At 40.9% G+C, this 19,463-nt stretch overlaps 1 protein-coding gene across 1 annotated transcript; it reads right to left on the minus strand.

Annotated features, from left to right (window-relative positions):
• Positions 1-1,506: 1,506 nt before the first annotated feature.
• Positions 1,507-5,289, minus strand: LOC124119500 (putative polypeptide N-acetylgalactosaminyltransferase 9). The gene is made up of 10 exons (XM_046482030.2): positions 4,965-5,289; positions 4,547-4,700; positions 4,253-4,416; positions 3,677-3,841; positions 3,349-3,559; positions 3,127-3,244; positions 2,723-2,905; positions 2,251-2,379; positions 1,724-1,819; positions 1,507-1,620 (listed from the first exon to the last, which is right to left on the minus strand). Exons 1-10 carry the CDS (start codon positions 5,287-5,289, stop codon positions 1,507-1,509), a joined length of 1,659 nt encoding a protein of 552 aa, XP_046337986.2.
• Between the last annotated feature and the right edge of the window lie 14,174 nt (positions 5,290-19,463).

Genomic DNA, 19,463 nt, shown 5'->3' on the forward strand with positions numbered 1-19,463 from the left:
CGATCTTTCCAAAGCATTCCAACGTTCATTCCAAATTGGAATGGACACTATTTGGTCTTGTGATATGTCCCATGTCTAAACTGCGGGCATTTAGAAGGCCTAGAGCATTAAGTATAACGAATACACCGCATATCAGAATCATGTCTAGAGACTAGTGTCACCAGATGCTAACATGGTGTTAGTGATGGTACTGAGACTGTTCCATGACATCTGAACTGGAGGATGAAGAGGACACCAACATCTTGTCCAATGTCAGCTGATCAATCTGCAAATGACTGAGATATTGTATGGTACACTCACTATATCTTATCTGTCTCTCTATGTCTGTCACTACATCCTGTTGGAATAATGGGTTCGCCTTGCTTGTAGCACAATCCGATGAACATAGAGTACAGTGGACAGTTTGTGTACTCTTCATGTCATCTACCACACTACTTGAAATTAGTGATACTCTTGTGAAGCCCTCATATGTCCTGCCTAGACTCAATTACTTACATGCAACCGTGAACCAGTAGTACAAATACATGTGGCGGTAAACACCGTGAATTGTTAAGGAGTCAATCATGCACTATTTAGCTCTCACGTAAAATATAATTCCCAATTGTAGTGCATGTCAGCCAGCCAGAACACTAATTCAGTATTTTCAGAGGATAACCACAGCAATAAAGCCAAAGAAGGCACTGCATATGTGCAGTAGTTGTTTGTCCCACTCCCAAAAGTCACTCCAACAGGAGTGAGTGAGCTATGTTTGGATTGACCTCTGCCCTGCCAACTTAATGTTGTCAATGGCGTTGGCTATGAAGGACGTGCTGTGAGCGTCCACACCTGGGACGTCTCCCCTGAACAAGGTTGTATGGTGAGAGTCTTCTTGCCTGCCTGGAGACATAGTCCACTGATTTTTTCATGTAACTGTCCGTCCTGAAACACGTCGAAGGAGATAATTTCAATCTGTGGCAATTGGAAACAAATATTAAAGGTTATTGACAAATATGCTGTCACTTTTTCAATATTCGTTCTTGTGCTAGTTACACCGGAACGACTGTCTGTGGCAAGTGTCTACCTGAGTGTAGGTCCAGCTTGATCCCTGTCGAAGGTTCAGCCAGACTTTACCGTCCTTGACATATATGAGTTGATGGTAGTTCCAGATCTGCCCATTGTCACGCATGCACCAAAACTGAAGGTAGTGACAGATGCAGAGAATATTATGACCATCTTACAACCGGCAATGGGGTTCTGGGAACAACTTCTATCCCTTGTCACCATGGGTCTAGGGCATGATAACAAAGTGTAATGACAACGTGTGGAGAGTATGATGGAATGTGTTTCTGGACAAAGCTACCACAAATGTTTCCCTACAGTCTAAGGAAAACAAAGTAAAATGCCATTTCGTATACAGAAATGATATATAGTCAGTACACGACAACCAAATGGATTTGCAACCATGTAGGCCATGTCTCACCGAATAAGCTGCCTAGAATCAGAAAGTGAACAGAAGCATCAGTTGTCTTATTGATTGGACGCATCCATCTGACGGGAAGAACTGACCACCACCTGCCAGCATCCACCACGCCGAACTCTACTGATGAACATCGCAGGACAGAACCACCTCACGTTGTTAAGCTACAGTAAGAGTAACCTTGAACTAAGTCACTAAGAACTTTACTTCCTGCAACACCCTGACTAAGTGTGTTCTGTAAAGGCATATGGTTCATAATGATTCTACCTGATTGTAACCCTTGCCCCCGCATGTGTACATATACGGCAGCAGGGAGTGCCGCCCCATCGAGTCTATACAGTTATTGTAGGCAGCGTTCCGAATCTGAAAATGAAAACAACCTGGAATAACACAGCTTCCTCTTCAATGGTGGACAGCCATTACAGTAAGCGTCCGGAGTTGGTCACGGTGTTTGATGGTAAATAGATTCGTTAATAAAAATAATATATCGCAAATGAACTCCCAAAGCTTGTTCATTTGTCCACCTCACATTTTGTCCATCAGCATTTTCAAGCTTTTCACCACGTCTGTGTAGTCCGACCGGCTGCAGAATATATATAAAATATAATAATGACAAATTTACTTTCAAAGTTTGCTCGTTTGTCCACTTGGATAATTTGAAAGAGGGCGCCTCCCATTATGTCCAAGAGCATTTTCAAGATTTAGTCACGTCTGTGTAGCCTCACCGGCTGCAGAGCAGAACCAGACTTTCACTGGCCAACTACTGAGAGAATACAGATGGGGAACACTCATACCTCTCCTACAGTCAGACAGTCTGTGGGCACTGGTAGTTCCGGGAGCACGTTCTTTAAGTACCACTCAAAGTCGTGGCAGTTTAGGCTCTGACGCAATTCTTGTCTTTTTGAGATATCTCCAACAACAACCTAAAGAGAGATGATATATTTTAGAAAAGCCCGACTAACTTAAGCAGATTCTGACCAACGGAAACTTGCCTGGTACCAGTGATTTATAGCTTATGGAAACACCAGGAGTTGGTCCCAGTCAGTACTCATTGCAACGGAATGTGTACCTTTTCTATAGATGTAAACAGATAAGGACATGTCACCCTGTGTAAAACGACTCCGAACAGGAACTCTAAGGCGTGATTTTGACATCCAAAACTATATAATATATACCTTCTCTGACCTCAGTATGCCTATGTGTCCCTAAACGTCTCAGTACTTCTACCTGTCACCGACATTCTCAGCATTTTTACCAGTCACTAACTTTGTCAGATCCAGTAGTCTCATAGAAGAACTTCTTGTAGTCATCCATCCACACCTCGGCTACTCGAGCAGCGTTCCTCCTTACACTGCCGGGGAGGGGCCAGTGGATGGGGTTGTTGTGTCGGAAGATGTGACCGACATGTGAGCAGGGCAGCAGCTCCACGCTGCCGTTACACATCCACACCTGCACCACAGACAGAGAGCAAGAACATACATGACCCAATGGATGCAGCCTCTGGCTAACTTGTTGAAACATTTGTATTACCTAATGTGAGATCTTCTTTACAGTATCATGTATCATAGAATGTCAACTTAATGTTGGATTTGAAGAAACACTTGCATCTGTTTCGGTTAGCATTTCATTTAACCGTTATGCATAACTGATGGGTTCTCCTTCAGCCAAACCTTGAAAGACAGTTCGATGTTCTCCCCTCCCCAATAGTCCAGCTCTGGGTCGTAGGCTCCCAGCAGAGTGAAATAGGCCTGGGATATCGCGAACAACCCACCAGGCATTGTGGCGGATCTGAAAATACACACGAACGCAAGGGTTGGTTGGAACCATCTGAAAATCCTGTAACAAAGACACATCGAACCATGTTAGTGATGACTGTAGCCATGTTGACTTACTTGATGGGTGCGGTTTGGGAACGGGCGGGTTTGGTGCGCAGTTCGTGGATGCCAATCCATCTGAAGATGAGATTTGCCCAGGAGAATGTCCCAACGCTTAGGGGAACATGGGGTTTGACAGACAACGTGTCCAGCTTGATAGACTCTATTGTTGGATATGGGACGGCATGAGGGTTCTCAGCAATCCGGTCCAGCAGGGGTTCGAGCCAACCTTACAAGAGATACCAAACCATTCACGATTGTCATGTTATCTTGCATTACGGTATCTTTCCTTCATATGTAAATACAGAGACAGGTTACAACAACCACTATGATGATGATTCCCTACCTGGGAAACACTCGATGTGTGAGTCGAGGAAGACGAGGACGGAGGCGGCTGCGTGTTTGTAGCCTAATAGCCTTGCTCTTGTCAGCCCCTCACGCTGACCTGTCCGCAGTATCTTCACTATGCTAAGCCCAGACATGTACTTCTCCAGGGCTGCGCCAAGATGGTCTGGACAAATATGATACACGGTCAATGTAATCTGCGTTGGTTTCTCATAGTCGTTAATTCTTTACACAAAGTGTATTGTTGTCATGTGAAGCAATTGGATTACGTGGTAGACGAGGTCGCACATACAAAGATGTGAGTGACAGTGGTCGAAGAGGTTGCACCTTCCTAGTTCAGACTGGCAGTGGTTGTCAATTTTGCACGTACCTTGGTGTGAGTGGATGTGGAAGACGAGGTTGCACGTTCTTAGTTCAGATCGGTAGTGGTTGACAGTTTTGCACGTACCTTGGTGTGAGTGGATGTGGAAGACGAGGTTGCACGTTCTTAGTTCAGATCGGTAGTGGTTGACAGTTTTGCACGTACGTTGGTGTGAGTGGCAGTGATAATGGAAGTGGTAAACGCGGTAATACGTACCTAGGTCTGAGGCGTCGTCAACGAGGATAATCTCCTGGAGGAGGTGTGGTGGCGAGCGGTTGATGATACTGTGCACAGAGCGCAGTAGGGTAGACCATGCCTCGTTGTGGAAACACATGATGACACTCGCCCTATGCCTGCTCTGATGACTCAATGACCGACATCTGCAATAGAGTATAAGCTATGGGCTGATTCACATTGAAGGTCTTTTTTCAATAAATCTCCACTGCTCATGAAACCTTGGCACACCTCTTGGTTTCCTGGGTTCCTGGGAACACAACCTGCAACACTTACTGTGGTGGACCTGGATCCGGAAGTCGGCGGGTCACGGAAACGATGTCACTAACAAACTGGTTGAAGCTGTTTTTCTTGAAGCCCTCATCAAACGTCTGCTTTGCTTCAGCAGAAAGGTGGTTTGGGAAGACAGTCACTGGGCGCCCATACTCGCCTAGAGAGTACAGATTCCATCCTTGTCAGTGCAAACACCCACGAGAACAGTCAGCGAATTACATAACGTTAGTCGACACGTGATATATCCGAGCATAGGTAACTTAAGAAGTGAAAATATTCCTTAGCATAATACATAACAACACCTATGATAAACTGGATCCCTAGTATTCTTTTGTCATTGAATACATCTATTTCAGATGTTATTTCTGAAGTTTAGATAATTGTTTTACATTTCAAGGGACCATATCTGTCCATACCATACCTCTTCCATGAGGGGGACTTTCAGCAACAAATGGAGGATACATGACGTCATCTGGATCATTAGACCAGTTTCCCGTGTTCTTTAAGGGTTGATGCAGACCGCCCACGTGTTGGTCAAACACGCCTTTGGGTGACGGCCTCCCACTCTTCCCAAACCTCGCCGTCAGCCGGGGCCCCTGAGTTGGACTTGTGTGGGGCCATGTCACTTGGGACGCCGTCAAGTAGATGACCCCGACACACAGACCACACACAAACATCATCGGTCTCACCAGCCGACGTGGTCGAAGGAACCGCAGCAGCACCATGTCAAACTTGAGTATCTTCATCAGTTAACGGCCGGATCAGCAACTGGGGATGACCACATGGATGACCAAACTATGCTTTCACACTAATCGCCCGTTTCGCTTAACTATGACTGAAGACATTTTGATGTAGTCAAGTAAGATCCGATCATTTTTTGGTTGTTTTAAGTATAGTCCTTTGTTTATAACATGTATTTGTTTCGAAATATGTTTCCGTTTTCAGCGCTTTTTAATAATTAACCCCAAACTGGTTGACCATATTTTACATTATGCTTGTTGCATCTTGACCCATGTCCTGCAGAAATGTGTCTAACTTAGGTTTCATGTCGTGTCTGACAGCATGTGTGCTGGCACAGCCTAAGCTCACAGTTCCAGGGATGTATTGTACTGTAGTTGTCTGGTGTTAGTTGTACAGTCCATCTCAGATATAGGCAGTGCAACTTCAAATCAAAATCACAAAATCACTGCTTCTACGAGTAAGATAAAATACGCTTACATGTATCTTCAGTGTTTCCATTTAATCAGTACTAAACATGTATTTCAAGTGCCTTCAGTTTTCAATCTCTGATGAGTAAAGTAACACATAGCCCAGCGAGCTGCGAATCAAGAGTCACCGATAAATATACACGCAACAAGTTTGGCGCTGTTCTATGTTCATATTGAGGTTAAAATAAAATAATTCATTTTGAAATAAAAGTGTCACACACAAATATTATACTCTTATGTGCAACATTGAATGTTTAAACACATGTGTTTTAGATCTAATCATCTTTAGGAATATATGTTTACATTCTGGACGGAATACAAATCCGCTGCGTTCTTTATGAAAGAAACACGTTAAAACATGTTGAGAATTTAAACATATTTAGATAAAGTGCTTATCCCAGGGCATCAAGTCCAACAGGATTAGGATGTATAATATATTATTATTGAAATTAGATGTGCAAGTCAGATTCAAGGGCAACTGTATAACATATATACCACAAGGAGTTACAACGAACTTTGTACAATCTTAACATATGCACAAATAAAACAAGCAAGGTTAATAGAGATGAGGAAAGTTGAAACTTGTGACGACAGCCATCAGCACAGGTGATAATTTGAAGAACGACAAGTCATGAAATTGCAAGTGCGTATCCAGCCGAGGTTTACAAAGTGTTGTGTTCATACATCTGTTGTTGCTGTCTGACGACGAGTAGCAGGAAGCGGAAGCTGACAGTCAAAGTATACCTGATAATTTAGGTTTGTGTTTCCGATGTAAACACATTTTTTACAGAATAAAATAGTTTCAGTTTATACTGCGACAGTTGGTGCAGTGCATAAAGATAGTTCTCTCCAATACTGTTAAAAGCAGTGAAGTATATCTGAAGAATGACTTATGGTGTCCAGACCTTTCGTCAAAGCCTTTCTTGCACACTAACCTACCGCACTATTCATCACCTGGAGTAGGCCTTCTGTGGTCAGCTGGCTCCGGTGTAATGTCCACTCACACAGGAGCGCCACTGGCCATAACACGTACATAAAACCACACTTATTTGCCTGCAGTGTGTGTGTACTGCCCTCATGTCTGATAAGAACTCTCAACGAAGGATTTTCTGCGTGTTGTGTTTATGATATAATTGCAAATAAACAGAACGTATAATACCTTTACTGTCGCCACAAATATTGAATTGGTTAAACGCTGATAAGAGAGAGGCTGTGTTTGCCATCAGTAATAAGTCATTGCCCACCCTGACTCTGTGTGTGCTCTCTGTGTGTACAGTGTTCCGTACATCTCCATATTCAACCTGAGAGTGTTATCCACAGATGGGATTTCAGAATTGTAGCCTTGTTTTGAATATTTGGACAACGCATTGCGTCCATTCGTCACTGTAACATCTATACACGGAACAACGGAGACAACGGTGCTATGTTTATCATATGTAATGTCTGTATACGGACATCTCACCTGTACCAGCATGTGTGGGTGACAACGGTGATATGTTTATCATATGTAATATCTATATACGGACATCTCACCTGTACCAGCATGTGTGTGAGACAACGGTGATATGTTTATCGTATGTAATGTCTATATACGGACATCTCACCTGTACCGGCATGTGTGTGAGACAACGATGATATGTTTATCATATGTAATGTCTATATACGGACATCTCACCTGTACCGGCATGTGTGTGAGACAACGGTGATATGTTTATCCTATGTTATATCTATATACGGAAATCTCACCTGTACCAGCATGTGTGTGAGACAACGGTGATATGTTTATCATATGTAATGTCTATATACGGACATCTCACCTGTACCAGCATGTGTGTGAGACAACGGTGTCTCACCTGTACCGGCATGTGTGTGAGACAACGGTGATATGTTTATCGTATGTTTTATCTATTTACGGACATCTCACCTGTACCGGCATGTGTGTGAGACAACGGTGATATGTTTATCCTATGTTATATCTATATACGGACATCTCACCTGTACCGGCATGTGTGTGAGACAACGGTGATATGTTTATCCTATGTTTTATCTATATACGGACATCTCACCTGTACCAGCATGTGTGTGAGACAACGGTGATATGTTTATCCTATGTTATATCTATATACGGACATCTCACCTGTACCAGCATGTGTGTGAGACAACGGTGATATGTTTATCGTATGTTTTATCTATATACGGACATCTCACCTGTACCAGCATGTGTGTGAGACAACGGTGATATGTTTATCCTATGTTATATCTATATACGGACATCTCACCTGTACCAGCATGTGTGTGAGACAACGGTGATATGTTTATCGTATGTTTTATCAATATACGGAACTCTCACCTGTACCGGCATGTGTGTGAGACAACGGCGATATGTTTATCGTATGTTTTATCTATATACGGACATCTCACCTGTACCGGCATGTGTGTGAGACAACGGTGATATGTTTATCCTATGTTATATCTATATACGGACATCTCACCTGTACCAGCATGTGTGTGAGACAACGGTGATATGTTTATCGTATGTTTTATCTATATACGGACATCCCACCTGTACCGGCATGTGTGTGAGACAACGGTGATATGTTTATCCTATGTTTTATCTATTTACGGACATCTCACCTGTACCAGCATGTGTGTGAGACAACGGTGATATGTTTATCGTATGTTTTATCTATTTACGGACATCTCACCTGTACCGGCATGTGTGTGAGACAACGGTGATATGTTTATCCTATGTTATATCTATATACGGACATCTCACCTGTACCAGCATGTGTGTGAGACAACGGTGATATGTTTATCCTATGTTATATCTATATACGGACATCTCACCTGTACCGGCATGTGTGTGAGACAACGGTGATATGTTTATCCTATGTTATATCTATATACGGACATCACACCTGTACCAGCATGTGTGTGAGACAACGGTGATATGTTTATCCTATGTTATATCTATATACGGAACTCTCACCTGTACCAGCATGTGTGTGAGACAACGGTGATATGTTTATCCTATGTTATATCTATATACGGACATCTCACCTGTACCGGCATGTGTGTGAGACAACGGTGATATGTTTATCCTATGTTATATCTATATACGGACATCTCACCTGTACCGGCATGTGTGTGAGACAACGGTGATATGTTTATCCTATGTTATATCTATATACGGAACTCTCACCTGTACCAGCATGTGTGTGAGACAACGGTGATATGTTTATCGTATGTTTTATCTATATACGGACATCTCACCTGTACCAGCATGTGTGTGAGACAACGGTGATATGTTTATCCTATGTTATATCTATATACGGACATCTCACCTGTACCAGCATGTGTGTGAGAAAACGGTGATATGTTTATCCTATGTTATATCTATATACGGAACTCTCACCTGTACCAGCATGTGTGTGAGACAACGGTGATATGTTTATCGTATGTTTTATCTATATACGGACATCTCACCTGTACCAGCATGTGTGTGAGACAACGGTGATATGTTTATCGTATGTTTTATCTATATACGGACATCTCAACTGTACCAGCATGTGTGTGAGACAACGGTGATATGTTTATCCTATGTTTTATCTATATACGGACATCTCACCTGTACCGGCATGTGTGTGAGACAACGGTGATATGTTTATCGTATGTTTTATCTATATACGGACATCTCACCTGTACCGGCATGTGTGTGAGACAACGGTGATATGTTTATCCTATGTTTTATCTATATACGGACATCTCACCTGTACCGGCATGTGTGTGAGACAACGGTGATATGTTTATCCTATGTTATATCTATATACGGAAATCTCACCTGTACCAGCATGTGTGTGAGACAACGGTGATATGTTTATCGTATGTTTTATCTATATACGGACATCTCACCTGTACCGGCATGTGTGTGAGACAACGGTGATATGTGTATCGTATGTTTTATCTATATACGGACATCTCACCTGTACCAGCATGTGTGTGAGACAACGGTGATATGTTTATCCTATGTTTTATCTATATACGGACATCTCACCTGTACCAGCATGTGTGTGAGACAACGGTGATATGTTTATCATATGTAATGTCTATAAACGGAAATCTCACCTGTACCGGCATGTGTGTGAGACAACGGTGATATGTTTATCATATGTAAAATCTATATACGGACATCTCACCTGTACCAGCATGTGTGTGAGACAACGGTGATATGTTTATCATATGTAATGTCTATATACGGACATCTCACCTGTACCGGCATGTGTGTGAGACAACGGTGATATGTTTATCATATGTAAAATCTATATACGGACATCTCACCTGTACCGGCATGTGTGTGAGACAACGGTGATATGTTTATCATATGTAATGTCTATATACGGACATCTCACCTGTACCAGCATGTGTGTGAGACAACGGTGATATGTTTATCCTATGTTTTATCTATATACGGACATCCCACCTGTACTGGCATGTGTGTGAGACAACGGTGATATGTTTATCCTATGTTATATCTATATACGGACATCTCACCTGTACCAGCATGTGTGTGAGACAACGGTGATATGTTTATCCTATGTTATATCTATTTACGGACATCTCACCTGTACCGGCATGTGTGTGAGACAACGGTGATATGTTTATCCTATGTTATATCTATATACGGACATCTCACCTGTACCAGCATGTGTGTGAGACAACGGTGATATGTTTATCCTATGTTATATCTATATACGGACATCTCACCTGTACCAGCATGTGTGTGAGACAACGGTGATATGTTTATCGTATGTTTTATCAATATACGGAACTCTCACCTGTACCAGCATGTGTGTGAGACAACGGTGATATGTTTATCGTATGTTTTATCTATATACGGACATCTCACCTGTACCGGCATGTGTGTGAGACAACGGTGATATGTTTATCATATGTTATATCTATATACGGAACTCTCACCTGTACCGGCATGTGTGTGAGACAACGGTGATATGTTTATCCTATGTTATATCTATATACGGAAATCTCACCTGTACCAGCATGTGTGTGAGACAACGGTGATATGTTTATCGTATGTTTTATCAATATACGGACATCTCACCTGTACCAGCATGTGTGTGAGACAACGGTGATATGTTTATCCTATGTTATATCTATATACGGACATCTCACCTGTACTGGCATGTGTGTGAGACAACGGTGATATGTTTATCGTATGTTTTATCTATATACGGACATCTCACCTGTACTGGCATGTGTGTGAGACAACGGTGATATGTTTATCGTATGTTTTATCAATATACGGAACTCTCACCTGTACCGGCATGTGTGTGAGACAACGGTGATATGTTTATCCTATGTTATATCTATATACGGACATCTCACCTGTACCGGCATGTGTGTGAGACAACGGTGATATGTTTATCGTATGTTTTATCTATATACGGACATCTCACCTGTACCGGCATGTGTGTGAGACAACGGTGATATGTTTATCGTATGTTTTATCTATATACGGAACTCTCACCTGTACCAGCATGTGTGTGAGACAACGGTGATATGTTTATCGTATGTTTTATCTATATACGGACATCTCACCTGTACCGGCATGTGTGTGAGACAACGGTGATATGTTTATCCTATGTTTTATCTATATACGGACATCTCACCTGTACCGGCATGTGTGTGAGACAACGGTGATATGTTTATCCTTGGTTGTATCTATATACGGAACTCTCACCTGTACCAGCATGTGTGTGAGACAACGGTGATATGTTTATCATATATAATATATATACGGAAATCTCACCTGTACCAGAATGTATTTGAGACGATCGGTGTACATGGAAGCTGGCAGGCTCTGGAGTTTTAACTCACCTGGAAAACGAGACTCAGTAGTGCCCTGTGACAGCCGTCTGGATGACACGAAACACCTGTCCACCATATGGTCAGGTAGATGTGCTGTTACTAGTACATGGGGTATATACTATAATATCTACCTTAGTCAGTGGGCACGTGTTACAACTTAATTAGACGATGCAATCACAGTGCTGAACGTGTCACAATTAAACATCGTATCCCGTCTGGATTATGTTTCAGAGAGAGGATGCGAGTACGAATTCCTGAAGAGGCATTCACCAATGCATTATCGGCATTACTCACCGGTGTTTTATCGGCATTACTCACCAATGTATTATCGGCATTAATCACCAATGTATTATCGGCATTACTCATCAATGTATTATCGGCATTACTCACCAATGTATTATCAGCATTGCTCACCAATGTATTATCAGCATTACACACCAATGCATTATCGGCATTACTCACCAGTGTTTTATCGGCATTTGTCACCAGTGTTTTATCGGCATTACTCACCAGTGTATTATCGGCATTACTCACCAATGCATTGTCGGCATTACTCACCAGTGTTTTATCGGCATTACTCACCAATGCATTATCGGCATTACTCACCAATGTATTATCGGCATTAATCACCAATGTATTATCGGCATAACTCACCAATGTATTATCAGCATGGCACACCAATGTATTATCGGCATTACTTACCAATGCATTATCGGCATTACTCACCAGTGTTTTATCGGCATTTGTCACCAGTGTTTTATCAGCATTACTCACCAATGTATTATCGGCATTAATCATCAATGTATTATCGGCATTACTCACCAATGTTTTATCGGCATTACTCACCAATGTATTATCGGCATTAATCATCAATGTATTATCGGCATTACTCACCAATGTATTATCAGCATTGCTCACCAATGTATTATCGGCATTACTCACCAATGTATTATCGGCATTACTCACCAATGCATTATCGGCATAACTCACCAGTGTTTTATCGGCATTTGTCACCAGTGTTTTATCGGCATTACTCACCAATGCATTATCGGCATTACTCACCAGTCTTTTATCGGCATTACTCACCAATGTATTATCGGCATTACTCACCAATGCATTATCGGCATTACTCACCAGTGTTTTATCGGCATTACTCACCAATGTATTATCGGCATTACTCACCAATGTATTATCGGCATTACTCACCAATGCATTATCGGCATTACTCACCAGTGTTTTATCGGCATTACTCACCAGTGTTTTATCGGCATTACTCACCAATGTATTATCGGCATTACTCACCAATGTATTATCGGCATTACTCACCAATGTATCATCGGCATTACTCACCAATGTATTATCGGCATTACTTATCAATATATTATCGGCATTACTCACCAATGTATTATCGGCATTACTCACCAATGCTTTATCGGCATTACTCACCAATATATTATCGGCTTTACTCACCAATGCATTATCGGCATTGCTCAAGTTGGGAGCAGGAGGACGTGCGTTTAGAGTCATGTTTACCTGAAGTTCATGATTTGAGAAATTGAAACGCAACATAAAGAGGTTTTCTGTCAAGGCTAACTGCTAACGATCCCTCGTTAGAAAAGATATCGATAAATCTGCAAATTTTGTGAAGATTGAAAAAGTTAAATATTTTATAACTTGATGCCAAAGAACATATATTTCTAATTTTGTATGTTAACTAAATTATTTCGCGTCGTTATAAAGTGAAATAATCTTAAAAGCGACGTTTAATCCCATTTCATCTCACCCCACCTCACCTCTAGATTATGCAATAACATATCACTTGTTTTAAAGTAAGTTAGACATAACACACCGAATCACAGGATGTTGTTGCGTGTTCAGAACTTAGCAAAAGCAGGTATACCCAGATCAGTCAGTACTTCACTGAGTTCATTTCGCGAAACCTGGTGTCATCACGGATTTTCAGTGATTCATTCATAAAAGTTTTCTTAGTCGTTGGCGTTGTTGAAATGTATCTGTTACTGATATCAGTGGTGCCTGAATGATAATACCACACCTACAACTGGACAGTACCTCGGATCATCAGGTCATTTACAAACAAGAGTTAACGATTTCGTTAATATCCATTAGATAGATAAACTCTTATCTGAACATATTCCTCGACAGACCCCCTCACGTAATCCTTTAATTAACTTCCTTGCAATTTTACTACAGTCATATAAAGTTAGTTATGTAAACCGAACGACTTACTTTTAATGAATGCATAACCATTTTGTAAACAGCTTATAAACGTCAATCGGGTTTATTTTATTATTTCTGTAATTGGTAAATATATACCAGTATTGTAAATAATCGAGTTTCGCCCTGGGCACGACTACGTGAAAAAGATCCTCGAATCAAGATGGTTTGAGACAGGTCTATTCCACTGTAGATAATATTTTTACTTTGTTAGCAATCATTCAGAAATGTCTACGAAAAAGAAAAAAGAAACTGCATATTACTTTCGTTGATTTTTAAAAGAAAGCATTTGATTCTGTCACTCGCACAAAGCTTTGGCATTGCTTGTATTCAGCTGGTTTAAATGGAACAAAATGTTAAAGGCACTTACTGGTGTATCTTCATCGGTAAAAGCATGTGTAAGAGGTAATAACACATGTTGTACAAATTGGACTAAGGCAATGCTGCATACTAAGGCCATTGTTATTTTCATTTTTCATAAACGAATTATCAAAAGAAATCTTAAGAAAATATGGAGTGCAGTTATTTCCGGGCATGTTCGAAATCTTGCTACTTATGTTTGCTGATGATGTCATACTGGTATTTGACCCCAAAACAAGGATTACAGAAGCAACTGCACATTCGCGAATCATACGCAGATGTATGGGGTCTAATAGTCACTTTAGAAAAGGCAAATATTGTTGCATTTAGCAGAGGTGCTCGCTTATCGGCAAAAGAAGTATGGTTTTATAAAGGGAAGCAAATGTTATCTGTAAATGCATATAGATATTTAGGAATTATTTTCTCTTGTCTCTTTGCATGTTAAATTTAGCTGCAAGAGGTAAACGAGCTCGAATGGTAGTTACTGTCAATTTAAGCAAACTTGACCTTGTCGACTCTGTGGTATATTAAATAATATTTGATCCACAAATACAACCAATTCTGTTATATGGTTCTGAAATTTGGGTCTGTAAAGATATAACAACATAGAATAGTTTACATTCAATGGCTTGTAAGAATTGTCAACATGTTGGACCCCCGACACCAAAGGTTATTACCTATGGTAAACGCTCTATGTAGAACTGTTGAGCATTGGCTGATAGAGAGGCATCATGTTAGGATACCAACACAGCTTACAATAAGCTTTTATATTATGATACTTCTGAATATAAAAACTATGTATCATATACACTCGATCTTTGTTATTTTCACAAGGATTTGGTTTTGTGTGTTTATCTCAATCAGCTGGTGATACAGTAGTTTTTTAAACTATTTAAATACGCACTGATAAATATGTATTTTGAGTCATAGAATAACATCTTGAACAAGTTCCAGGGTACAGACTGTATTAGAGTCTGAAATATCTACCTGTAATCTCAGACAAAACGTCATAACATTAGCCGGATGTTTAATAAGCAACATTAGTCTACATACTATGACTGCGTAGTTGGTTAACGTATACAGTATATTGGCATTTCATGGTTTTTTTATAAAGACAGACTGTGCTTCACGAAGTGATTCAGAAAGATATAATTATGTTCTATAACTGGAGGAGTCAAACATCTAGCGTGTCCAGCGTACCATTTCTAATTTGGGGTAAGACTTGGAACATATTACTGAAAAATAAAACCAATCCCACAGCTTGAGAGCGAAAGCTTTACGCAACGCAAACACTCTCCCCAAATGATATTGTGAGTTCCTTAACACAGATCATGTAATCGGTTGTATAGATAGTTGAACGCACTGCTTATTGACAGTTACGTGGTCTTGTTTATAGCGTCTTTAACAAAGCTATAGAACTAACGAAAAGTAAAAATAATGTGTTTTAGTATTCACATTATATGACCTGCCTGATCAACCACTGGTCAGTCCACACATTGTGTGACCTCTCTGATCAACCACTGGTCAGTCCATACATTGTGTGACCAGGCTGATCAACCACTGGTCTGTCCACACATTGTGTGACCTGATTGATCAACCGCTGGTCTGTCCATACATTGTGTGACCTGGTTGATCAACCACTGGTTTGTCCACACATTGTGTGACCTGCCTGATCAACCACTTGTCTGTCCACACATTGTTTGATCTGCCTGATCAACCACTTGTCTGTCCACACATTGTTTGACCTGTCTGATCAACCACTGGTCAGTCAACACATTGTGTGACTTGCCTGATCAACCACTTTTCTGTCCATACATTGTGTAAGGTTTATGTTTAAAGTTCCTATTTATAGACTTGTACGAGCGCACGAGAAGAGCGTGCCAAGGACAATTTAGTGAACATCTCTGTTATTATGATATATAACGTTTAGAATTGTATTTTTGGTAAAATGTAATGTTTTTGATAGATTATTTATCGAAAAGCAAATTTGTGTTGTTGGAATCATTTTTTTCATTAATTGACTGCTATATACATTGTTGTTTTATTTAATTTTGCAGTCAATCCTTTCCTTCTGAATATCTCGACCATTTCGTGGAATAAATCGACGGTTGGAGAGGAATTGTCGTTCGCTCTTATTTACAACATTGACGTTTTTAACAACGCACAGCTCGACAGCAGGCAGTCGCCTCTCACCGCCAGCACAGATCGCTCGCCTCGCACGTGCAGTACGCACAGTTCGACCTCGTCAGGAAGACGGCTTGTGAAAGATTGTTGTGAGCCGAGCGGTGTATAGCTCGACCGTTTGTTTACATTTCGGAGGTGCTGTCAACTGAATTACAGAGTGACCGCATTATGATGAAATCATTTTGAATGATTATTTGACTTTATGAAGATGTTATTGAAACATTATTCTTCAAATTAATGAATTGCACATTAGAAATAGACTTCTATTTTGTGTAAATTATACATTGACCATGATGTTTTGCAGATTATTTATGGACGTTATTTGAATAATTTGCAAACAATGACAGAAAGAGACATAGATATTGAATCACATTGGAGTACGCACACCGTTGAATCTACAACTAGAAAAAGAACAATAACAACCAAGGGGCTCTTATATAACCTTGATTTGATACATGGACTTAAACAAGTTTATTCAATATTAAACAAGAAAGAAAATGAAATTGACAAGATGCTGCTTACTAAAGACTATGATAACTTTGAGCAAGTGAGATCGCAATACACTGAATGGATGATCATGTACGAAGACCTGTTGAAAGATAAGGAAGAATTTCAGTGTTTGATTTCTTCATATAATGATATCCCTGAACATTACTTTGAATTTGGTGATGATTGTAATAACAAAGTGAAACATCTCCAAACTTTCAAAGACAATGTCGACACATTTCTCCAGGAGCTTGATCAACATAAACAGAAATCAGCTGGTGCTCCACTTTCAAGAAAAGACAAGTTGGTTACAGAAAAGTCAAGGTCATCGATGTCAAGAACCTCATCGGCAAGAATAAAAGAAGAACAAATGAAAGCAGAATTGATAGCAAACGAAGAAATTCTTGAAGAAAAGGAGAGAATTGAACTTGAGAAAGTGAAACTCAAAATGGCTTAAGAGAAACTTGAAATTCACAGACAAAAGTTAATGAGTGAAGCTCGATGCAAGGTCTTGAATAAATATGAAGATGAAAGCAACATTTCTTCATGTGACCAAGGTGCAGGTAACCATGGAAACATTTATCAGATTCCACCAAGTGCGTTTGATATTGACATTGACAAAGATGTTAAGCCTCAGGTGAATGTAGATAGACCAGTTGCTTCATACAGACACGCCTACAGACATAAATCACCACCAGGAGAAATAAGCCCACACCCATCCTATCGTACAAGCAGGCGTGATGAAGATGTAATTGCCAAAGTTGTGTGTCATCTAAGGAAACCAGTTCCTGATATTGGAGTATTTGATGGTAATCCCATGCAGTATCAGAAGTTCATTTGACAATTTAAGACAAAGGTATTGCTGAACACTGAGGACAATGATGAAAGAATGAACTACCCAGAGCAGTTTACTTCCGGTTATGCTAGGAAGATAGTAAGCAGTTATGTTTGCCTTGATGCCAATATTGGGATCCCTGCCGCTATGAATGAGTTAGAGGATAGATAGGGACATGAAGATGTCATTGTGAACAGCTTCATCAGGAAAGCACTCGACTGGCCTTTGATAAGAGCAGACAACTCTAAAGCTCTTGATGAGTATGCTATGTACCTAACTGAATGTAAGAACGCTGTGCATGGTTCTGACATTTTGAACAACACTGACAACATTAGAAGACATGCTGGTAATTTGCCCTATCAATATCAAGAACGTTTTCGGACTGTAGTACAGAATGTGAGGGAAAGGGGAAGTTCAGTTCGATTTGACCACCTTGTTGACTTTCTTCGAAGAGAAGCTAAGAAGGCAAATGACCCATTGTTTGGGAAAGAAGCTCTAAAACACACCTCTGACAGTCAAATGAAAGGCAAGATGACTTCTAGGACCTTTCAACCAAAGTCCAAGTTAAGTTTTGCAACCGATGTCAACTCGAACAAACACAACACATCTTCATCTGGTAATCAACCATCCTCAACTACTGCAAAATGTTCATACTGTGACTCGAACCAACATGCAATTAATGACTGTAACCAGTTTTGTCGTCTGGACTATAATGAGAAGAGGAACTTTGTGAAAGGCAATGGAGTTTGCTTTCTATGTCTTCGTCGTGGACATATCAGTAGGAGCTGTCGAAGCAATAACCTGTGTTCCAGATGTCAAGGTCGACATGGGGGTCGGTACTGAAATGAAAGAAGAATGTACTATGGTGATAGTTCCAGTGAAAGTTTCCTTGCAAGGTATACTAGCCACATAAAGAAACTGTGCGAGGAGAAAATATAGATATAAGGGCACACCGTCCATATATAAAAGATAGGTTTGAACACAGCAATTATTGGAGAAATTCAAACGCTCATGCACGTGCCATGCGATATGACGTCATTGATGGGGGCCTATGGACGTGCAATGTGTTACTGCACGTGCATCCTGTGCAGCTGTACACAGCATGTGCAACTCAAAATTCGCTGTCACTTGATCTGTGGTCATTCAAAACTTCTCAGGCGCAGACACAAGCATATCACAAGCAAATCATGCCAAGATTGACAGCTGCACAGCGTCATGAAGCAATTGGAATGATCCGAGCGGGAATGAGGCAACAACAGGTGGCAACACATTTCCAATGCCATCGTAAAACGATATCGGCATTGTTGAGGCGTTATCAGAACACAAATGACGTTGCCGACCACCCACGTTCAGGACGTCCCCGAGTAACGACGCCAAGACAGGACAGATGGATTCGAGCTACACATCTCCGATACAGGTTCCAAACGGCAGTAACGACGTCCCAGACAATTCCGGGACTACGCTGTATCCATCCCAACACTGTCAGGAATCGTTTACGTCAGTACGGGATTCGACCAAGACGCCCTGCCATACGTCCCATCCTGACACACCGTCATCGAGTCAACCGTCGAAGATGGTGTCAAAATCATGTTCGCCAACCTCGAATATGGTGGAGAAATGTTGTCTTTACAGATGAATCGAGGTTCAACATTTCCCACAGTGACGGGCGCCAACGTGTCTACCGGCGTTTGGGAGAACGTTATGCACTGTATTGTGGAGAGTAGTC

The sequence above is a fragment of the Haliotis rufescens genome, unplaced genomic scaffold (assembly GCF_023055435.1).
Source record: "Haliotis rufescens isolate VD_foot unplaced genomic scaffold, xgHalRufe1.0.p SCAF_9, whole genome shotgun sequence".
NCBI lineage: Eukaryota > Metazoa > Mollusca > Gastropoda > Lepetellida > Haliotidae > Haliotis > Haliotis rufescens.

Coding starts and splice junctions, on each gene's coding strand:
- LOC124119500 (XM_046482030.2), bottom strand. CDS start 5,289: ATGAAGATACTCAAGTTTGACATGGTGCTGCTGCGGTTCCTTCGACCA. Junction 4,417..4,546: donor CCGGATCCAGGTCCACCACA/GTAAGTGTTGCA, acceptor ACTCTATTGCAG/ATGTCGGTCATTGAGTCATC. Junction 2,906..3,126: donor ACATCGAACTGTCTTTCAAG/GTTTGGCTGAAG, acceptor TCTGTGGTGCAG/GTGTGGATGTGTAACGGCAG.